The following is a 21361-nucleotide window of genomic DNA, read 5'->3' as shown; positions in this document are numbered from 1 at the left end:
TCTCCAAGGATCACAAAGATTGGGACATCCACTTACCTTTCGTTACCTTCGCATACAACAGTTCACGTCACGATACAGCTGGATTTTCACCTTTTTACCTACTGTTTGGTTATGACCCGCCTTTTCTCATGGACACCATGCTCCAATCTGACGCCCCCTCATCGACTGCTTATGCTCGTGATGCCCTGGCCCGAGCTGACATCGCCCGCCAAGTCACCCGGGATCGTTAATGTGCCTCGCAGCTTAACCAAAAGAGTGCTTACGATCGCCGGCACCGCGACGTACAGTACTCTCCGGGGTCACTCGTCTTGCTGTGGTTACCATCACGTCGTGTTGGTCTCTGCGAAAAACTAATGTCCCGTTACGTTGGCCCCTACCGCGTCATACGCAAGGTCACCAGCGTGACCTATGAGATAGCTCCACTCCATACCACGTCAGTACCAGCTTCAGTCCCGACTGATATAGTGCACGTCTTACGGCTTAGAGCATACTACTCACGCCCCGAGAATTGATCGCACCGGGACGGTGCTTCTGCCGCCGGCGGGTAATGTCACGGGCTAAGTAGATGCCTGAGGATGACGACGACGTAGTGCTGAGGGGAACGTGCTCGGACTGCAGCAGCGTTGTACGCATTTGCTCGCCAGTATATTCATTGTGTATACTTTATTCTCCATAACATCATCACCCGTGCACTCAGTGCACTTGAAAGTAGTTATCTGTGTGGAATCAAAATCATAAAGTCGGATATCATCTCGATAACTCGACAAATATGCTTGTCAGAGACCCCTTAAATGATCAGCAGTCATCAATTCAGAGCCAAATGAATGAACTCGTTGAACATTCAAGGCTGGAATCAAAAGCATAGAGTCGGATATCATCTCGATAACTCGACAAATGAAAGCTGGCCTGGAAGAAGTGAAGATGCTTATCAGAGATCCCTTAAGTGATCAGCTGTCATCACTTCAGAGCCAAATGAATGAACTCGTTGAACATTCAAGGCATCATGACACCTGCAACATGCAGGAAGTGGTACACGAAATTAGCGACACCCAAAGTGAATGCGTGCGCGCGATGTGCGCACGCATTCATTTTGGAAGATGTGCGTGCGCAGTCGCAGGTAATGGGTCGCATGCTTAATGACGTGGGAACTAAATTCAAAAAAAGTCGCACAGCCCAAGTACACGAGCTTATACACGCGCTAAAGGGAACACTACGCGAAATGGAAACAATAGGTCAGTAAAGTAGAGGCTCATATATCTAAGCAGCTCACTGAGCATAAGCTGTCTCGGCAAAAACAACTCTATTTATCTCAGGAGAATAATGAATCCACAGAAACAGTCAGGCCCTCTACCACTTCTGCCTTGGGAAAAGAAGAGTTACCATTGAAGATGCAAGAGGGGTTAGTCCCGCTGAAGCTGGAAATGTTAAGGCCGGTGCACACTGGCGACTACCAGCGGACACACGGCCATTTGCGACTGGTCGCGAACAGTCGCGAACGGTCGCAAACGGTCGCAAAGTGACTGCTTTGACTATCGCTTCCTGGGCGATTTTTCAGTCGCGCGGCTAAAACCAATCAACGATGCTCAATTTTTGTTTTCTTTGTCTTTTTTTTTCATTGTGGTGGTTTTCTGCCGCCAGATACAAACGAGCGCGTTCCTCTGGTTCTGTGGCACCATGGCGGGGCGCAGCAGCTCGAGCAAAGGTGGTGGTGGTGGTAAAAAACATTTATTTCAGAAAAAGTTTACTAGAGAGTGCCGACGTGGCCCATCGGCGTGCTAGAGTGGCAAGACCCTATTCCGGGACGCCAGTGGAGCTGGAAGCTGCCCGTGCGCGCTCCACCAAGGAGCGTTGTGCAGCCAAGGTAGAGCAGCCGAGCAGGTGCTCCTCCCAAGCCTCTCTAGTTGGGATAGGAAAAGGGGGTGAGAAAGGGACGGGATTAACTGGGCACGATGCTACGACGTGATATGTGTCGGCGAGCACATGACAGGTCGAGCATGTGCCATTGATTTCCGGCAAAAAGTGCCTGGCGACCGCCGGACTTATAAAGGTGTTCGTCTGCAGGCGGCGTAGCAGTCGTTCGTCCGCTTTCTCCAAACCGCGTGCGGGGTCCGGGTAGAGGCGGCGCGAAGCCCGGTAATAAGCCAAAATTTCGCGAAAGCGCGTCAGGTTGGTATTGCCAGATTCCGTCTCGGGACATGGAGGGGCAACGGCCCGGACAGGAGAAGCGCGGGCAGCGGCATTTGCCGCCTCGTTGCCGGGCAGGCCCGAGTGGCCTGGGGTCCACTCTATACGAATGGGATGAGGGTTAAAGCGCCAAGAGGCTGCCTGTAGTAGGCTAGCCGCCAGCGGAGCAATGGAACCCTGAAGGTACTGAGAACAGGCCGAGCGTGAGTCCGTCAGGATGGTGCGTGAGGCAGGGTGAGAGGCGGCCAAAGCTATGGGAACCTCTTCAGCGTGCGTTACTGTGTCTGCTCGAAAGGAGAGGCCATCTACGTGTTTGCCCTCTGTAATCACGGCAGCCGTGAAGTGACCCGAGGGGGAGGGACCCGAGACGTGCACGTAGAAAACACCAGGACGATCGGAGTGTCGCGTATGAAGGGCCGCGGCGCGTGCTAGTCTACGGCCAGGATGGAGGTCGGGGTTCATAATACGGGGTAGAGGTTCCACCCATAGCTTTTGACGCCAGAGCTCTGGTACCGGCTGCAGAGGGTCTTGGTCATATATCGGGTTAAGGCCAAGTCTGTGTAGGAGACGGCGCCCTGAAGGCGTCTGCGACAGTCGATTGATTTGGTTAACGCGATGAGCTTCGCGCATCTCTGCAAAGGTGTTGTGTACCCCCAGAGCCGTGAATCGGCTGTTGGAAGTTGCAATAGGTAGGTCCAGAGCGCGTTTGTATACTGAACGAAGAAGGACGTCCAGCTGGTGCTCGTGTCGACGACGCAGGCGAAGGTAAGGCAAGGCGTAGAGGACGCGACTGGTCACAAACGCGTGGGCCAATCGGAGGGACTGAGACCCGCGGAGGCCGCCGCGCTTGGTAGAAACTCGCCGTATCATGCGGCTCACCTGTTCGCTGGTGCGTCTGAGACCTGCTATTGTGCCCTTTGGATCCAAGGACGATGTGAGGTGAAGGCCAAGAACCCGAATATTTTGCACTGACGGGACGGGCCCGGACGGAAGAAAAATTTGAGGCGGCGGTAGCGGAGAGACTGAAAGAAGAGCCGATTTAGCTGGAGAGCACTCCAGGCCGCATGAACCTGCGTAGGTGTCCACCAGAAGGGCAGCCTTTTGCAGGCGTTCTTCGATTTGCGCTAAGGAGCCGGTGTTGGTCCAGATTGTGATATCGTCCGCATATAGTGCGTGTTGTATTCCCTCGACCTCGCTTAGAAGAGAGGGGAGGTTCATCATCGCCAGGTTAAAAAGCAGAGGAGACAGAACTGCCCCTTGAGGTGTACCCCGCGTGCCTAATAAGTACGGGCCATGTTCGGTAGAATTAAGGCGAATGAAGGCGGTGCGATGTGATAGAAAGGCGCGAATGTAGTTGAAAGTCTTCTGCCCGCAGTTTGTGGTAGACAGGTTAGTGAGTATAGTGCTGTGTTTGACGTTGTCGAACGCCCCGCGGAGATCGAGAGCGAGCACGGCTTTATCGTTATGGCGCATAGTAGTCGGCTCTATGATATCGTGTTGAAGCTGGAGCAGGACGTCCTGCACCGACAGATGCGGGCGAAAGCCAAACATCGTGTCGGCAAAGGTGCTCCTGGCCTCCAAGTAGGCTGAAAGGCGTTCGCGAACCATGGTTTCCACGAGTTTGCCTGCGCAAGACGTAAGTGAGATGGGTCTCAGTGCCTCAATACTAACGAACTTTGCCGATTTGGGAATGAATGTCACGACCGATGTGGTCCATTCCATTGGAAGCGGAGAACCGTCCCATATCGAATTTATAAGCTGGAGTAGCGAGAGGTGTGCTTGGTCGGGAAGATTTGCCAGGAGCGATACTGTGATTCCGTCGCGTCCAGGGGCCGTGCCCCGTCGCATTTTCGTGAGTGCAAATCGTAAATCAGAAAGCGTGTATGGGGCGTCGAGGTCGGTGTTAGGGGCGCCGGAATACGTATATGCTGGGCCTGAGGGATCAATTGTGCGGCAGATGTAGCGGTCACAAAGTTCTCGCGCGAGTTCATCCGTAGTGCCCTGAAATGCATGCAGAACACGGTGGAGCTGGCGTTGCGTTTCTCCCCTGGTGGTGGAGGGATCGAGAAGGCTTCTAAAGAGTCGCCACGCACTCTTAGAGCTCATCTGGTTTGCAGCCTTCGAACAGGTGTCTGCCCAGTTAGCATCGGAAAGTTGTGCGGAGTATGCGGCCGCCTCTGCAGTGAGCGCCTCAATGCGAGCGCGAAGTTTCCGATTAAGTTTGTTGCGTTTCCAGCGCCTTATGAGCCCGCGGAGCCCACGGCGAGCGTGCCAAAGATGTAGGAGGTGTGGATCGATTGCAGGAGTCAAATTAGAGGTTGCAAGGGTGCGAGTGTTCGCTTGTTTCATATGAAGAGCGTATGATGCCCACGCTGCATATTCGGTCGAGGAGAGGCCGGCGGGGAATGGTTGCATTCTGAACTGAGTCCAATCGGTGAGACGGGCTTGGTCCCAGTGTTGGCGCATTTTCTGCCGCGGTGTGAACTAAATGCGCAGTAAAAAGTGATCGCTGCCTAGGTTTTCGCCTAAATTTTCCCATGTAGCATCGCGGATGTGACGGGTGAGGGAGAGGTCGGGGCATGTGTCTCGCGTGACCAAGTTGCCGGAACGTGTGGGTTGTGCCGGATCGGTAAGAAGCGTCAGGCTCAGCGAGGAAATGAGCTCCTTGAGCTCTCTGCCCCGGGCCTTCTCGTAGTGGTAACCCCAGTGAGGGCTGGGGGCATTAAAGTCCCCGACAATCACCAGTGGTTGTCGGGCCGCTATACGCAGTGCCCGATGGAAGAGATGCGCAAACGAAGCCCTCGCAAGGCGAGGGGGACAGTACACGTTTAAGATATGTATTGATGGTTGGCCCTTCCGCTGAGACAGCACTGATATCATGCAGTAGTCGTAAGGAAGATCCAGATCGAGGTCGATCTGTATCGCCGTTAAAGCTTTATGCACGAGGAGGCATGTGGTGGTGCCGCCTACATAGGAGCAGTATCCAGAAAGGGATGGAACAGGGCCAGATTCTTGGAGCGCCAAGACGGCCGGCTGAGAGCCAAGTGAGCTGAGGAAAAGGGAAAGATGTGAACGCTTTCGCCTGTTCCCGAAGCCTCCAGGGTTCCACTGTATGATCTCGAATTTAGACGCAATGTTTGAATGGGACGTACGATTGGTAGCCATCGTGACTGTCCTAGGTTTTATATTTGGTCCTCCATGTCCCGCTCGGAATCCTCAGAGGCAGGGAGGGGCACGGAGGCCGGATTGTCCGACGGCGGGGTGGTGGTAGCCACCTTACGACGACGCCGTGGAGCTGTACCCTCACTGCTCACCGAGCAGGAGCGGGAACGCGATGCCTTGGGTTGAAACTGGGTGATTGCCCAGGCTTGAATAGCCTGGGTAACCTCTACTACTATGCGTTGGACCGAGAAGCTGGTGAGGAGGTGATTAATCGAAGCTTCGACGCGCGTGAGGCGTTCCTCTGCGCGCGGGGTGTGCTCTTCGCTAGGGAGAGTTTGGTTAGCGGGCAAGAGAACCTGAGGTGCCCCAGGAGTCTCAAGAGCTTCTGGAGTAGATGTAGCACCGGTTCCGAGTGCTGGAGTACACATGGTTGCTTGAACCGGCGGTTTAATGGGAGTGGACTTAGCGCGAGGACTAAGCTTGGACATAGCTGGCGTAGCCGCCTGGACAGAGGAGGCAATACCGGATGGCCTTGCAGTACACTGTTGTTGGAGTTGAAGTCGCTTATTTAAGAGTTCGAGTTGTTTAGTTAAAAGAGAATTTTGCTTTTGAAGTGCCGCAACTTGCTGGCGAAGGGCCGCAAGTTCGGGAGAAGGAGGATCGACAGAAGGGGGTGAGAGAGGCTTAGAAGCAGCTTTCCCTGCCCAACTGCTCACCTGAGGTACCGCCGCTGGTGCTTCGAGCGGTGGGAATGCTTGAGAGTCGGCGTGGAGTGGTGGAGCCGAATGATGCAGGTTTGTGCTGCTGTCTGGCTGTGACGAACATGAGGTGGTCCCTCGAGGAGATGTTGAGGGCTGCTTGCGTTTCCGATATTTTCGGTATTTTGCCGTGCAGCCACTGGTCCCAGTCTCATGGGCGCCGTGGCAGAGGAGGCACTTGGGGTGGCAGTCGTGGGCATTGAGACCTGCAGGTGCGGGGGTTCCACATTTGGCACACTGGGTTGGAGCGGCGTGAGGGCACTGAGGTGGTCGATGACCGATGGTACCGCACTTGGTGCATACAGGGACCGTTTTCTTATAGGCGCGGATATACGTCGCCACGCAGTGGTAGAAGAGGAAGCGGGGTAACTTCGTGCCCTCGAAAATCACCACCGCCGCCGCGGAATCTCCGAGTTTGCGGACCGCAAGGATAGTACCTTGAGGCCAATACAGTTCAGACTTTATCTTTTCCGGGCTTTCAGCAGGGTTTACATTGATGACGCCCTTGCATGTATCCCCTGGTGCCTTGGCGTGGCCTCGAACGGGCAGCTGCTGATCCCCCACTTGCAGCTGGAAGTCCCCGAGGAGTCGCTGTGCCATAGGCAAAATGGTGGTGCTACAGACCAAGATGTTCTGTTCCCAGATTGGCCACACTTGAATTTGCGTGGTAGTCCGGTCGCCGAGGTAGCTGCGGATGGCGTCGCCTGCGCGATCGGCCGGGACAAATGTGCGTAGCTCGCAGGGAACGCGAGGTTTCAGCACTACGATGTAGTCGTCGCGAGAGAGGCGAGGAGTTTGACGCGGACGCCACTTGCGTTGCTTCGCTGGCTGCGAGGACGGAGCAGAGGTAGGCACACCGCCGGAGGGATGGCGCGCCGGCGTTCCTTGCAAGGCTGGGGAATGGTGGCCCGCCGTGGCGTCTCGTTGTTGTTGAGACGCAGACTTCGATTTCGCTTGCTTGCGTTGCCACAGTTTCACCATGTCGTCGAGGTATTCATCTTCTGATGGCATAGTGTTTTCGGAGGATGAAATCTCCATGGACAGAATTTGGCTTGAGGTAGGATCATAGCCCGTAACCACGTTAGCGGCCGCCATCGCCGGGCTGAGAGCCCTTAGCGAGGCGGCGTTGTAGCCGGGAGTGAAGGACGTCCCTCAAGTTGTCAAAACTGGACCCACCTGGACGAAGGTGTTGTCTAGGCGAAGCGGAGAACTTGGCGGTGACGATAAATCCAAGTTTCAGGGGTACCAAGGTGGATGTCCGCAGAAATAGCAGAAAATCTACGGAGGCGATGTGGAGTGCGTCCGTCACCATCGAGCGCTCGCAGCGCCCCCTCGAGCAAAGCGTCCAATTTACGTGGCGGAATTCGCAAGAAGCTGAACACCTTCAAAGTAAATAGAAAATAAATTATGCACTATCTTTCCCCCGTATTCAGAATTGTTTTTTGTCTTGAACTTGACTTGTCACCGCCTTCAATGCAGCGCGTTTGGAACGCGTTTGTGATTCCTGCCTTGGCAACGAGTTAAGACGTCACCCCCGGAAAATCCGGGGGTGACGTCCGGGGGTGACGGTTAAGACACCAGGTTCGAGACGCGTTTGTGCTGCATTGGAGGCTGTGGCAAGTCAAGATAAATTCAAGAGCGTTTCTGAATATGTACGACTCTCGGAAATACTCCTCGTCGTCTCAGCGCATGGCGCAGCTCGAAGGTTAGGCGGCTTGCATGGCAGGCCAACTCTCGTGATCGAAGGGATGGTCACACCCACCACCGGCTTTTTTAAAGACGATAGTTTTTCTTGGGGACCTTCGACGGAAAATTTTTGGTGTGGATGTCTGTCTGCACATTTGTCTGCCCTAACGATACCTCAAACGGCACCAAACGGCTAACCCTATACGCAGCGCCCACCAATATTGCTCAAGGTTTAGCGTTCATACCTGTGCGATTGTCAATTAAAAAGCAACAAATGGCACGTGCAATCATACCGGTGTCACACGGGCACTTTTGATTGCAATCAGCTAGGGTGTCTGCGCTAAACTCGATCCGGCGCAGCAGCGACAAACATGTCGATCTCGATCAGAAGTATTCGAGTGACACCAGTATTAGTCACCACTAACTGCCCAAACTAATCAGATCAAATATGGTGCAGCCGTCATCTAACTGCGATATAAAAGGGTACGGCATAGGAAACAAGAACCCGTGTCACAGTGGTGTTGTCAGTACAGTGCATCAGACGCTAAATCTCATCCGGAAGTATGTCTGCACAAACATGATCGCGCCTACACGGGAGTAATTCAACGCTACGACTCGCATGAACCAGCCAACACTAACGTATCGTCAAATGCGCAGGGAACTAAATTTGTCAAACAAACCACCGCACAGCACATACAAGACAGCGAGCACTTGAGCATATCACATCGACGCGGGTGTTGGTTATTCAACGCTACTGCTTGCACGAAACACCCACGGCACTCGATCTCCCCCCTTTGAAGGATTTGATTGATATGTGGAGTTTAACGTCCCAAAACCACCATATGATTATGAGAGACGTCGTAGTGGAGGGCTCCGGAAATTTCGACCACCTGGGGTTCTTTAACGTGCACCCAAATCTGAGCACACGGGCCTACAACATTTCCATCTCCATCGGAAACGCAGTCGCCGCAGCCGGGATTCGATCCCGCGACCTGCGGGTCAGCAGCCGAGTACCTTAGCCACTAGACCACCGCGGCGGGGCCCCTTTGAAGGATCGGTCAGCCGAGAATCACGGCCGCATCACCAGATTCGCAAGGAATAATACCGCAATCCATACACACCGCCGCACAACACCAAAATCAACGTTGACCATACTAGAGGAAGCGCTGACAGTCGACGTCGGCGCACCACTAGGGACTAAAGCGCCTAGAGATGTTCGCGCGATTTGGCGCGCGGTCACAGAACACCTACCAGTTTGGCGCGGTCGCCAGAAAAGCATCTAGGGCGCGTTCACTCGTATTAGTTCGCCTTTCCTACCTCCGTGGTTCGCGCCATGACTCGCCGGGGCGCCGACGTCGCAGCCGGGCTTGGCTGGAAATTTATTCTATTCTTAACCCTAGTAATCAAATTAACCCCAGTAACCAAAAGGAAGGTTTAACCCCAGTAATCTTAACCCCAGTAATCAAAAAGAAGGTTTTCAGCTACTTGTACATGAAGATTGTCTATACAAAATGGAGGAAGCGAACCAGAAAATTGACGGGTAAATACTTGGAAAACGGCAGGGGGCCAAACCAAAAAGAACTATCGGTTAAGAAGAAGGGGAAGGAAACGGAGACTGACATGTGGAGAATTGGCATGATTAAGAAGTCCGCACTAGAGATCTATCAAACTTTTAAGCAGGAAATCGCCAAGGAAAGGATCTATGATAATACTCGGGGTAGTTCTCTACTGTTTGAGACCAGGACAGGAGTATTGCAAACCAAGACATATCGGGCCAAATACGAAGGGATAGACATGGTATGCAGTGCATGCGGAGAGGAGGAGGAAACTGCCGAACACTTGATAATGTTCTGTAAATGGCTTAACCCATTAAGGATGATGGCACAGAGTTTTTCATAGAACTTTAAAGACAGTGAGGGCAAAATAGACCTTAAGAAGGTAGAATTAACTAGAAGAAGGTTATCTGATTGGTGGCTAAAGTCAAGAAACGAGTGAAAATTAAACCATTCACTGCAAAGTACCAGTCCTATACTTCACTATTTAAAGGAAAAAAAAGGAAGGATAAATTTAGTTAGTGGCACCGTGATTCACCAAGTATTACGGCTAGGTGACGGTAGCCGCCGCCCAATCTAAAGGGTACAGCCACATCAATCTATCTATCCATTCATCTAAAGTGCGGTAGGTGTTCTGTGGTACAGCCATATCAATCCAATCCAATCCAGCCAGTATACTGGTTCCGTTATTGTTTGCAATGTGTTTTGTGGTTTACATGCATGGAGGAAGGTGTTTACATGTTACTTACGTTATGGTGGGCAAACTTCCCCCTCACACGACCCTGCGGGGGAAGACATGCCGGGACAGTCGTGTGGATTGATGAGTTATGTGTGACTCTGAGACAAAGCGTCTTCGGCGCCGCGTTTCCTTCCTATCTGACAACGGCATGGTCACGAGTGCGTGTGCATGGTTGAAGCGCAATGGTCGTTGTCAGTGGCTTTAGTCTTGATTAAACATGTCCAGTGGAGGTGCTGATATGGCAGAGGAAGATCTAAAGGCGATTATCTACATTATTGAACTGCTGATCTCGACGAAGCACATGAGTAAGTTGCCGTTCTTGTGTTCCGACTCTCTCGATCATAGACGTTTCGTTAACAGTATGAGTTTTGCTTCATGGTAATCTGGGAAATGTGTGTCCTACGTTCACATCGCTTGCCTGCTTACTGTCAATTTAGGAATTGTTCACCACGTGATCTGAAGATTTTAATTTCTGCGTGGAATCATTTGATGTTGGAAAAGGTTGTGAGCCGCACTTAGACTCGCACTTTCTGATCACAGGAACTGTCCGTACGATGACTTATTTGATAGAAGCCTCGCTGCAGTCTTCATTTCGAGGTGATGTGTTCTTGCTGGGACGGATTTCTTCGCGCTTTACCTTCGAACAGATGCTCTTAAACATCTTTTTTATCTAGTGTAGCAATTTCAATCTGCGTGCACAATTTTTGTGATAGGTCATGTTTTACTGATATTTTTTCTGATCGAAAGCTGCGAGCCCTGTTGTGGCTCACAAATTTTTCATCATTAAATGCCTTCTTGGAGCCATACGAATTTCGAGGACATATTGTGAACACTTTCCACACTACAGTAAGCAGGAAAACCAGTTAATGTGCGGCACTAAAGTTTAGCGTTTCTTAAGTCAATTTTGCGAGAAATTTCACGAATAATGCGCCTATTTCTCTGTGAAGGGCGTCTGGAAGAGAAGGATACCGTTGGGGGACTTCGGACATCACAAGTTAAAATAAAAAAAGGAAAGGGGGGGGGGGGTAGTGTTGAGTTAGTAGTTTGGGACTTGGCTCGAAAATCTACATATCAGATTCAACAAGGTCATTTTATGACTTAGTCTGCTAGCCATTAGGTTTCCCTCCCTCGTTGCCCTTAATGCATCATCACTTCAACTAAACCAAATTTCTGTATTTATCTTCAAGCCATTCACTCTCACTGGCATAGGAGAACAGCAAATTTAAATGCAGTTTTCAAATGCACAATATGTGAAGCAATGTGAACTCAGTTTTACCCAAGTAAAAGTGATTCATTGGTCAGCCTTTATCAGAGATGCATGTGAAGACTAGAAAAGCATATGAGCATTATTTATAGTTCCTAATTAATATGTACTTATAACTTAAATGGATGTATGTTTATGAACAAAAAAAATGCCTTCATTACCTGTCTGCTTCATATGACTTTTTCCATGAGAAGAGCAGTTCACACTCAATACTTTTTCCATCTATGGCAGCTACACAACCTCAGGCTTGTGTGTGTCGGCTTTGTTATGCATAGCTATGAAGGATATTCTTGCTAACATTTGATGGTTTAATGGGCAAAACTGTACTAAAACAGCACATAACCAGCAGTGCTTACAAAAGAAGTAAGCTTGTTATAACATGCTGCTTTAATGTTGCATTGGACCACTTGCAATTTTTAAGGCAAGGTGAAATGCTAGGTCTAAAGGGGTGCTCATATTTTGTGTCATCTTTGGAAAAGCTTGCTTTGGATCTCATTTAAATGACCTGTGCTTTTCAGATGTCAATGCTCAAGTTGGGAGCCTTGACTTACTTCTAAAGCAGAGGCTTCACCATTTTACCGAAGAAGTCACAGCTGACAGCAACCTTTCAAGAGTTCTTTTTGAGAATGCACCCCATTTACTCCAGCCTTGTGGCAGTGAGAACTTGTATTGTTTCTTTCTTGATCACTGCATTTCACTGTTAATGCTTCTGAAAAATTGTATAGACACAGCGTCAATGGCCAAAACGCCATCACAACTTCAAGGCTCTTCTCAGCAATGCCACGCTCCACCGGCGCCTCCTACCTGCCTTGGCGCTCTGCAGCAGAAGACTGTGCAAAGCCTCCTCCAGTTTGTAGTGGCCCTCGGGATCAATCCGAATCTCTTACCAGGAGTGGGACTGGCGTTGGAACGACGGACAGTCAGTGTCATGCCAGAATGCAGCACATGTTTGCTTCCATGGGAAAGACATAGATTGCTAGTAGCCTCTGTGCGAGCACTTCTGGTGTGCATAAGGAGCCCAGTGCTTTCTAGCATGGTTTTGCACCATCACCTTGTTGATATTCTGGCAGCATTGCTACAACTCTGCTATGCACCAATCCGCAAAGTAAGTTAAATGGTGTGCTATTCTTTGTATAGGATTTCTAGTACTTGCATAGCAACACTTACACCTGTAGGTAGTGTACAGCTGCTGTCGTAGAATGTACATGAATAAAGTAATGCCTGCTTATGAAGATAGAGCTTTAAGTATGGAAGAATAAAAGCTGTGTTTGCATGTTCTTAGCTTTCCTATTTAAGGAGCTGTTATAAATATAGCTTCAAACAAAAAAAAAGAAAAATGATGCTGGTTATATTTCTCATATTATGATAGTTGTTTTGTTATAATGCATGTAATGTCACATTATTTCACAGCACTAATAAAGGCTAATTGTGCTTGAAAATTGGCTCATTGGGTAAGAGTGTTAACCAAATGAGGTACACCACTTCCATGAAGCTCTCCAAATCTACTTAGTTCAACCTAAATATTCAGTACTTTAAAACATAGTTTTTCACCTTTGCTTTGACCAGGTGTAGTACTGGCACATTATATGATTAGTAAAGTATGAAACTAATCTGGTGCATATTTTTCTAATGACATCTTGGTCTCCACCTCTTCACAGAATAAAAATTTTGTGTACCATATATGTTTTGTAAATTGCAGATTGCCAGTGACAAAAACAATAAACCACATTCCAGTATGGAAAGCTCTCCTTCAACTTATGATGATCTGAATTCATCATTGACAAAATGTAGAGGTATGTCATCACACTTTGTGAGCTCATTTTTATACCATGAGTTTTACCTCTGGCACACTTAATTGTAAATTCATGTCTGACGACCTTCTCTGCATGTAAAGATTATCATTGTCGACATCTTGTTTTTGTGCTTGCTGTAGCTGGCGCACCACCTGATGATGCCAGTTTAATTCAAGAAATGCTGGCAGATCGAGAGTGCCTCTTCGCTGACTTGCAGTACCTGCTGAGAAATACGTATCAACCTTTGATTGTTCGAGAGCTTCTGCTTTTACTTTCAAATGCAACCAAACCAAAGGTAGAAAGCGTAAGTATAGCAGTGCTGAAATTTATTGTTTGCAAACAGTAGAGGAGTTTCGGTAGTATGTGAAATACACAAAACTTTACATGTGTTAGTGTTGAGGTCTATCTACCAAATCCTGCACCAGCTAGCAATATTAGTCATGTCAGTTTCCAAAGAACTACCGTCGAAGTCACTGGGGATTTCTTTGTGAACAACACAGTCGTCTCCAAAAAAGTGAATCAAAGAGGTTACATCATCGGGTAAATTATTACCCTAGCTAAGGAAAAGGGAAGGGCGAAACGCAGAGCTCTGGGGCACACCATAAGTAACAGGAGGAGAAAGTGAGCTGTAATTGTTGGCAACAACATATCGCGAGCGATTAGCTTAAGTTGTTCATCAAATTGTCATGTGGCTGGTTGTATATTGGTCAAACCAGTTGCTGCCTCAATGGTGACATTTGCGTCAGTTTAACCTCTTTGACATTATCAAGAAAAGATATTGGCTATGGTGACATTTGCGTCAGTTTAACCTCTTTGACATTATCAAGAAAAGATATTGGCTGTATCAGTGTGATTGTTTCTGTTTGTGTCTGACTCTGAGGAGCCATTTGACGAGTTTGCCAGATAAGAGGGGGAATAAAAGCAGTAAATAAATGAAGCATTACATTAGAAACATGGACAGGCATGTTTTTTATTTTCCGTGGCTTTCCCGCCGCCCTCTTGAATTTTGGTCCAGGACAAAGCAAGCGCCCCTTCTCAAATCTGGTCGAATTATCCGTTACTGAAGGGGGGACGCGGTGTTTTGCAGTAGATACCTTCATACCTACTAAACCTAAGGAAGTCACTAAAAGTAAGCTTTGGATGACACATGGTATAATCCAATTGAAGTACACAATCAAATGAATAAAGAAGCATGTTTGTACAGGGATTATCAGTGAACTACAAAAAAAAGCTAGCATGTGGTGAACGTGACTTAAAAGATTTGTATTTCACTACAACGATGCCCAACATTATGAAAAAACATGCTGAATAAGTTTTGGGGACACCTTAGTGAAAGCAAGAAGTATGTCATGAAGATCTCAATTATTAGAAACATTATTAACGACTTAAATGCCATCACAACTTTTAACAACTATTTTCATGATATACTTACTAATGCAAGTTCAGGATTATCTTTAGACTCTGGAGTGCTTCAACCGCATGTAGCAAACTTCATCTCATGAGACGGCATTATGTCTCTGTTCCTAAATTTAACAGCTAATGCAACTCCTAGCCCTGGTAACATCCCAAGTGTATTCCCTAGGCAATAGGCCAAAAGTATTGCCAAATTCTTGGTTTTGTTGTTCAGAGTCTTCGTTATGTCCAACAGTAAGTAGTGATTGGAGCACGGCTCGAGTTGTCCAAGTCTTTAAGAAAAGTGGTCATTTGTGACTACATAATTACAGACCCATATCGTGTACATCATGAGACTGCAAAATTTTCTAAATCAAGATTGCAACTTCATTGATGGAATTAACTCTATACTAACCACATGCCAATATGGCTTCATGAAAGGCTGCTCAACTATCACACAGTTTTAGTAATCGATGAATAGATTCATTTGCTAAAACGTTGGATGCTAATGGTCGAATTAATGCTGTGTTTTGGATTATATTTAATAGGGTGATTCATGAAAAAGTAATTTCATAAGCTAAGAAACATTAAACTTTCAGATATCTTGATTTCTTAGATCACAGACTATCTAAATAAATGTGAAAAGTGTGTTATAACTGATAGTCGCAGCTCGTGCTATCTGCCAGTCATTTCAAGGGTTCCCCAGGGTAGTTAGTGTCTTTAAATTGCTCATTCTTTTATACGCAAGTAAGGTGGTTTATAGATGATTGCATCGTGTTTTGTACCATTAAGTCTATGTAAAATCAGAGGGAACTATACTCGGGTGCAACTTTCTGTGGCAACAAAGGGAAGGCTACGTAGCCAAAGTGGCCGTGTGCCACCGCTGTAGAATATAGTGCCGCAAATGTGTCACTGTTTTCGGCTGAAAAATAATGAAAAAGAATAACATTATTCGTTACTGGATACTGTCTATAAAGAGAGGCTGCACTCACCAAGAAGATATTCATATTTGTTGTTGCTTTCTCAAGAGTAATTTCGCAGTTTTGAGCTTCTGAAAACGTCGCACGTTTTATGTGCACCTCACAGTCAAAATGGCATGTTCGTTTTTAGGTGAGCGCAAGTTGTCCTCAAGCTATTCGGACGACTTGCCGAAGGAGCTTGTGTCGAATTTCAATCAGAAATGACTTTGTAAGCAGACGTATCAAGTTGTGTGCATTGGAATTACTTGAGCACGGCTATCATTTGAAATGCGAGCTGAACCGGGCTACTTTGTGGAAGAGTACAGAAGCAATAGCTCTGCCCTCGTAGCTTTCCCTTCATTGCCACAGAAAGTTGTCCCCTAGTATAGATTTCAGTTTAAAAGATATCCTTGGGATCCAAAAAAACGAGGTATGGCTGTAAATACTAAAAAAATTATCTCTCTTCTCATAACCCATAAAAAGGATTGCCTTAGTTATGTGGTGTAAAAGGGGGTCGGTTCGATTAAAAACAAATTGAGAGTTGTAAGTACCTTGGCGTATTCTTCCTTAACAATTTTTTATGAAACCGTCATATTAAAAACACATACTCTGCTGCATTCTACAAACAGGTTTATCTGGGACACATACTGAGAAATTTCCCGTCAAACATTAAGTTTCTCATCTACCTAACCTATATCTGCCCAAAACTATAATATGCCTGGGTCGCATGGGATCTGCATACAAAAATTGATTTTTATAGAATACAAGAAAGTTGGTTCTTTCATTTCTTCTAAATACAAATGTATAGACTCCACCATCACAACTAATGTTGGCTAACGACATTCCTTCTCTTAAACTTGAAGACATGTACTTTTTGGATTTTTTACATAATATGATTTACCACAAGTTCATTCTTGATCCTATACTTCTTTTAAGCCCTTTTTCCACAATGCAGACACAGCGCCGTCACTCTGATGCACTAATACCTATCTATGTTGTAACAGACACATATAAGTTTTACTTTTTTCCACGCACCATTTCAGATTGGAATTCTCTACCTGCACAGTAAAACTTGTGACCATGTGGTTGACGTGTACTTTCCTGTTTTTTTATGTGTGCATTGTGTTGTAATTTTGTTTTGTACTTTTGAATATGTATGTGTACCAATGTATGTATAAGCTTTTTATATATATGTATGTTTAGTTTTGTGTACAATTATCTATTCAAAAAGTAAAGTCATATGCATTGCCGACTAGAGCATTTAGCATGATTTGTAGCTATACATTGCTATACATTGAGATACAGAAATGACTACAGTATGCAAAGTGGCTCTTTGTCGTGATCCTTTGAATAAAACTGAGGCATAGTAATTAAGCAATGTTGAGCTGTACACTGCACATGCAGATAAACAATGGAAAAAAGAAACATCAACCAGTTACTATATTGTCACGGGGTGAGAGTAGGCAGAGGGTAGAAATATATTTACAGATTGTACACGGAGTACACGGTGTCCTTGAACCAAGATGGTGGAGTGGCAACAACAACACGAGCTTTTGTTTAATCGTCATCTTTGTCGCCTTTATGGGGCATTCGTTGATGTTAATGATGACTTGTATCGTATAGCCGCCACCGGTGAAAGCGCCATCTCGGTGCTTAAGAAAGCATGCGATCCTGGGCAGAGAAGTACGGCTTAAGGCGGGCGATGTGTACAATATCAGTGGACGGCAGAGACGATGAGGATGGAGTGTCCAAGGAGGTAATCTCATAGGTCACCTCGGTCAATTGGCGCAAGACTTTGTAAGGCCCGTTGTAGCGAGTGAAGAACTTCGAGGATAGGCCAACGTGACGGGAGGGAATTCAGAGCTAGACCAACGATCCTGGGGAGTAAGAGACAGCTCTGTAACGGCTGTCGTCGCGATATTTTTGAGATAGTTGCGAGGCCGAAAGGCGATTCTGGGCAATCTGGTGGGCTGCTCGAGCTGAGTAGTTGCATCGTTAGCGTACTCGGTAGGAGTGTCAGTATGCGACGGCAGAAGAGTGTCAAAAGGCAAAGTGGGGTGACGGCCGTACAAGAGATAGAAGGGAGAAAAGCCAGCGGTGTCGTGTTGTGACGAGTTGTATGTAAACGTCACGAACGGCAAAGTGGCATCCCAATCACGATGATCTGCGGAGACATACATGGATAGCATTGTTGTCGGTGTGTGGTTAAGGCGCTCAGTGAGTCCATTTGTTTGCGGGTGGTAGGCAGTAGTGAGTTTATGACCTGTGGAACACGAGCGAAGAATGTCGTCTACGACCTTGGAGAGAAATGATAGACCACGGTCGGTCAGCAGTTCACGTGGCGCTCCATGATGGAGAATGTCATGAAGGAGAAAGTCCGCGACATCAGTAGCACAGCTTTTTGGTAGCGCTCTCATGACGACAAAGCGTGTCGTGTAGTCTTTTGCCATCACTACCCACTTATTCCCACTCAGAGACGTTGGAAATAGTCCAATGAGATCGAGGCCGACGTGGTAGAACGGGTCTGTCGGAATGTCGATTGGATGAAGTGGCCCAGGTGGTGCCAATGAAGGTTGCTTGCGGTGCTGGCAAGACTCAAAAAGATGCAACATATCGGTGCACAGAGCGGTAGTGGCCGGGCCAGAAGAATCGACGCCGTACGCGGTGATACGTGCGGGCTGCTCCGAAATGTCCAGCAGTTGGGGCATCATGAAGTTGTTCGAGCACAATGTAACGGAGCATTGCAGGAACTACCAGAAATAGTTCTGGGCCTTCAGTGCTCTTGTTGCGCCGATAGAGAATTCTGTCATGAAGCGTGAACAGGCGAAGAGAAGGATCCGAGGTGTCAGAAGCTACACCGCGTATGATAGACTACAAATTAGCATCACTGAGTTGTTTGTTCTCTACGTATTTCCGTGCAATCAGAAATGGCGAAGACACAGGCATCAGAATTGTGCGCTGACAGATCAGGGGGATCAACAGGATGGCGAGATAGACAGTCGGCATCCTCTTACATTCGGCCAGACATGTAGGTCACGTCAAAGCTATATTCCTGTAGCTTTAAAGCCCAATGACCCAGGTGTCCAGACGGACACCTGGGCGACTCGTGGCGAGTTCCGAAGTGGCCATAATCTGCCTCTGCGTGGCGGTTGTAGCCATAGGAAGGCTGACACCAATACTACTTGCTATTGCGATAGCGTGCCATGTGACCAACACGATGACAGTTAAAGCAAATGGGCCAGTCATCAGCAGTCCTCCACTCTGCGGGATTGCGAGAGCGCACTGGGAGCCTCTGGCCTTGGGCGTAGGAAACTGGCGGACGACGGCCAGTCGGTCAGGAGGGGGTGGCGGTGCATACAGATTCCAGGCCAACGTTTGAAAGCTCTTGGTGGACAATGGCATGCACTAAAGGCACCATTTGGGAGCTGGGCTCACAGGCACGAGAGAAAGTTGAAGCGGGAGACATAGCTTCAAGTTCTCGACGGATGATCTTCGTGACGTGCTCTGCAGTCAGGGGTGCCTGTGGTACAGGCATGTCTTCACACGACCATGTTGCTGTGGTGTTGGGAAGTCGAGCGAACTGATGGGAAATACGTCGGCTCTTGGCGGCCTCAAAACGCTGGCACTCTAGGATAATGGCATCTACTGTGTCACATTCCTTGCAAATTAGAAAATTGAACGCGTCATCGGCAATGCCTTTTAATATGTTCGCTACCTTCTCGGACTCCTCCATGTCGTCGTCTGCTTTGCGGCGAAGGGCGAGCACATCCTGTATGTAAGGCTGGTACGACTCCGATTACGTTGGAGCGCGAGATGCTAGCTTCTTCTTGGCCGCTGTCTTCCTGCCAGTTGATTTGCTGAACAGTGCACGCATTCCAGCTGCCAATTTCCGCTTTGTGGTTTTCAAACCACACTTTGGCTGTCCCCTTCAGGTGAAATAGGATGTTCGCCAGCATGAGCCTTTTTGTCCCAGCGATAATTCTTGCTTGTTCACTCGTACAGCGGCAATCATTCTTCAATGTCGACATTGTCGGTCCCGCAGAACGTGCCAGGGTCTTTCAGCTGGGGCAGAACAACTGTCGTCGTTGCGGTGGCCGCTGCGGAAGCTGGAGCCGGACCCTCTTGTGCCATCGTGGAAGAAACAAAGCGTCGGCCGCTGCGTAGCTCCGTCTTGTTACCCCGCACCACCACCAAAATGTCATGGGGTGAGAGTAGACAGAGGGTAGAAATATATTTACAGATTGTACATGGAGTACACAGTGTCTTTGAACCAAGATGGCGAAGTGGCAACAACAACACGAGCTTTTGTTGAATCGTCATCTTCGTCGCCTTTATGGTGAATTCGTTGATGTTAATGATGACTTGTATCAATATCACGGGCCTTAGTACCAAAGGCAAGAAAATATCATGGCGTATTCGGTTGGGCGTTTTAAAGCGCTCTGAAAAGTTGCTGCGCCTTCAGTTGGTAGTATTTGAGCGCTCGGACTACCTTCAGTTGGCTCTTTCAGAGCGTTGGCCTCTGACTCGGAGCGCTGCCGACCGCTCTGACTTCAAAGCGGGAGCGTGGCGCGATCTGACCAAGAGGATGAATCACATGACACAAGCCGGCCAATCACGTGGCTGCCGGCAGGTGAACGAGGTGAAGTGAGGAGCCCAAGCGTGCATTTCGGATGAGGGCATCGCCGGGGGTGTAATAGTTCGTGCCTGTGCGTTGTTAATGGTGTTTTTGCGCACGTGTGGGGCTAATTCACATCTATAAAGTCATAAATGCACCATGTAAATAATGAGGCGGCCAGCGAAGGTGAAGTAAACGTCAGTGCTGTCGTTACAGCAGCTCGCAGACAGCCTGCCTTGAAGTTCAGACGAGGACGATCGCCAAATTTATGTGCTAAGCTAAGAAGGCTTTCGCTATGCCCAGACATATGAGAGAGAGAGAGAGAAAGAAAGAGTATAAGAAAGGTCAGACATGTCAGTGATGTCTACTGAACTGATCGACACCATTTGTTGACGTGGGGCAGCAATGTTTTAATGGCAGCTTCCCGCGCTGTTCACATGGTGGCGCTACGGGTGCTCTGCTCTAAGCGCTCTGAGATCGCCGATGTATTCGGTTGGTACACTGCCTTTCGCGCTCCGATTGCGAGCTGTCTCTGCATCTGGTGACTCTGAGCCAGAGGACCAGAGTGGCCAACCGAATTCGCCATCAATGTTGATTATCCCACCTGCAAAATAATTGACATCAACTTAACATTTGCATCTGTTGTTTGTCATATAAGCATGTTCAAAAACTGCACTTCCGTATCCAAACGGAGCTGCAATTCCCACTGTCCCATGACCGATCTTATGGCGATGGTAGTGGATTGGCAACATGTCAAAAATGTCTTTATCCAGTGATCAATATAACGTCAATATTCCCTACGAGCTTGGTAGCATGCATCTTGGTAATTCAAGATTTAAAATAAGAAAAGACGATCCCTTACTGTTCAAAGGTTTTGTTAGTTCGGGGTTTTGCTGTCTGTACTTACTATGGGAAAAGTACTTGGTAGTTTAAACATGCACTATGCGATTTGTTATTCAAAATTTTTGAATATTTGCATACTCATATGTAATATTGACGTGCCTGCTCCATTTATCCTTTGCTATTTTTTGAAAAATGGTTGATATTTACGACCTTTGTCATAGCAAATTTGGTTATACTGGAAAGTGATGCTGATGGCATTTACATTCTCTAGGTTTCAGGTGCTAAAAACACTCCACATTGGCTGAAAGGCGTTTGTGGGCAACTCCTCACAGAATGCCTGCTGCACGAAGGAGGCCTCGCACAAGTTATTCTTGGCATATTCGATGCATGGAGCGGTGAGAAAAAAGTGTCAT

The 21361-nt window shown here is 47.9% G+C and overlaps 1 protein-coding gene across 3 annotated transcripts in view; it reads left to right on the top strand.

The window, feature by feature from the left end:
• Positions 1-10025: 10025 nt before the first annotated feature.
• The window catches only part of LOC119176114 (transport and Golgi organization protein 6 homolog), a 53062-nt gene continuing 41726 nt past the window's right edge, over positions 10026-21361 (top strand). The window contains exons 1-5 of one of the 3 annotated variants that reach the window (XM_075895568.1): positions 10026-10387; positions 11865-12451; positions 13046-13139; positions 13280-13443; positions 21220-21343. In XM_075895568.1, coding sequence (XP_075751683.1) covers positions 10300-10387; positions 11865-12451; positions 13046-13139; positions 13280-13443; positions 21220-21343 — 1057 coding nt within the window. In that variant the 5' untranslated portion in view covers positions 10026-10299. The remainder of the gene's footprint in view (positions 10388-11864; positions 12452-13045; positions 13140-13279; positions 13444-21219; positions 21344-21361) is intronic. The other 2 variants (XM_075895566.1, XM_075895567.1) reach the window with 2 other exon arrangements.

The sequence above is a fragment of the Rhipicephalus microplus genome, chromosome 5 (genome assembly GCF_043290135.1).
Source record: "Rhipicephalus microplus isolate Deutch F79 chromosome 5, USDA_Rmic, whole genome shotgun sequence".
In the NCBI taxonomy this organism is placed as follows: Eukaryota; Metazoa; Arthropoda; class Arachnida; order Ixodida; family Ixodidae; genus Rhipicephalus; species Rhipicephalus microplus.
This window is presented reverse-complemented; position numbering and strand designations above follow the sequence as displayed.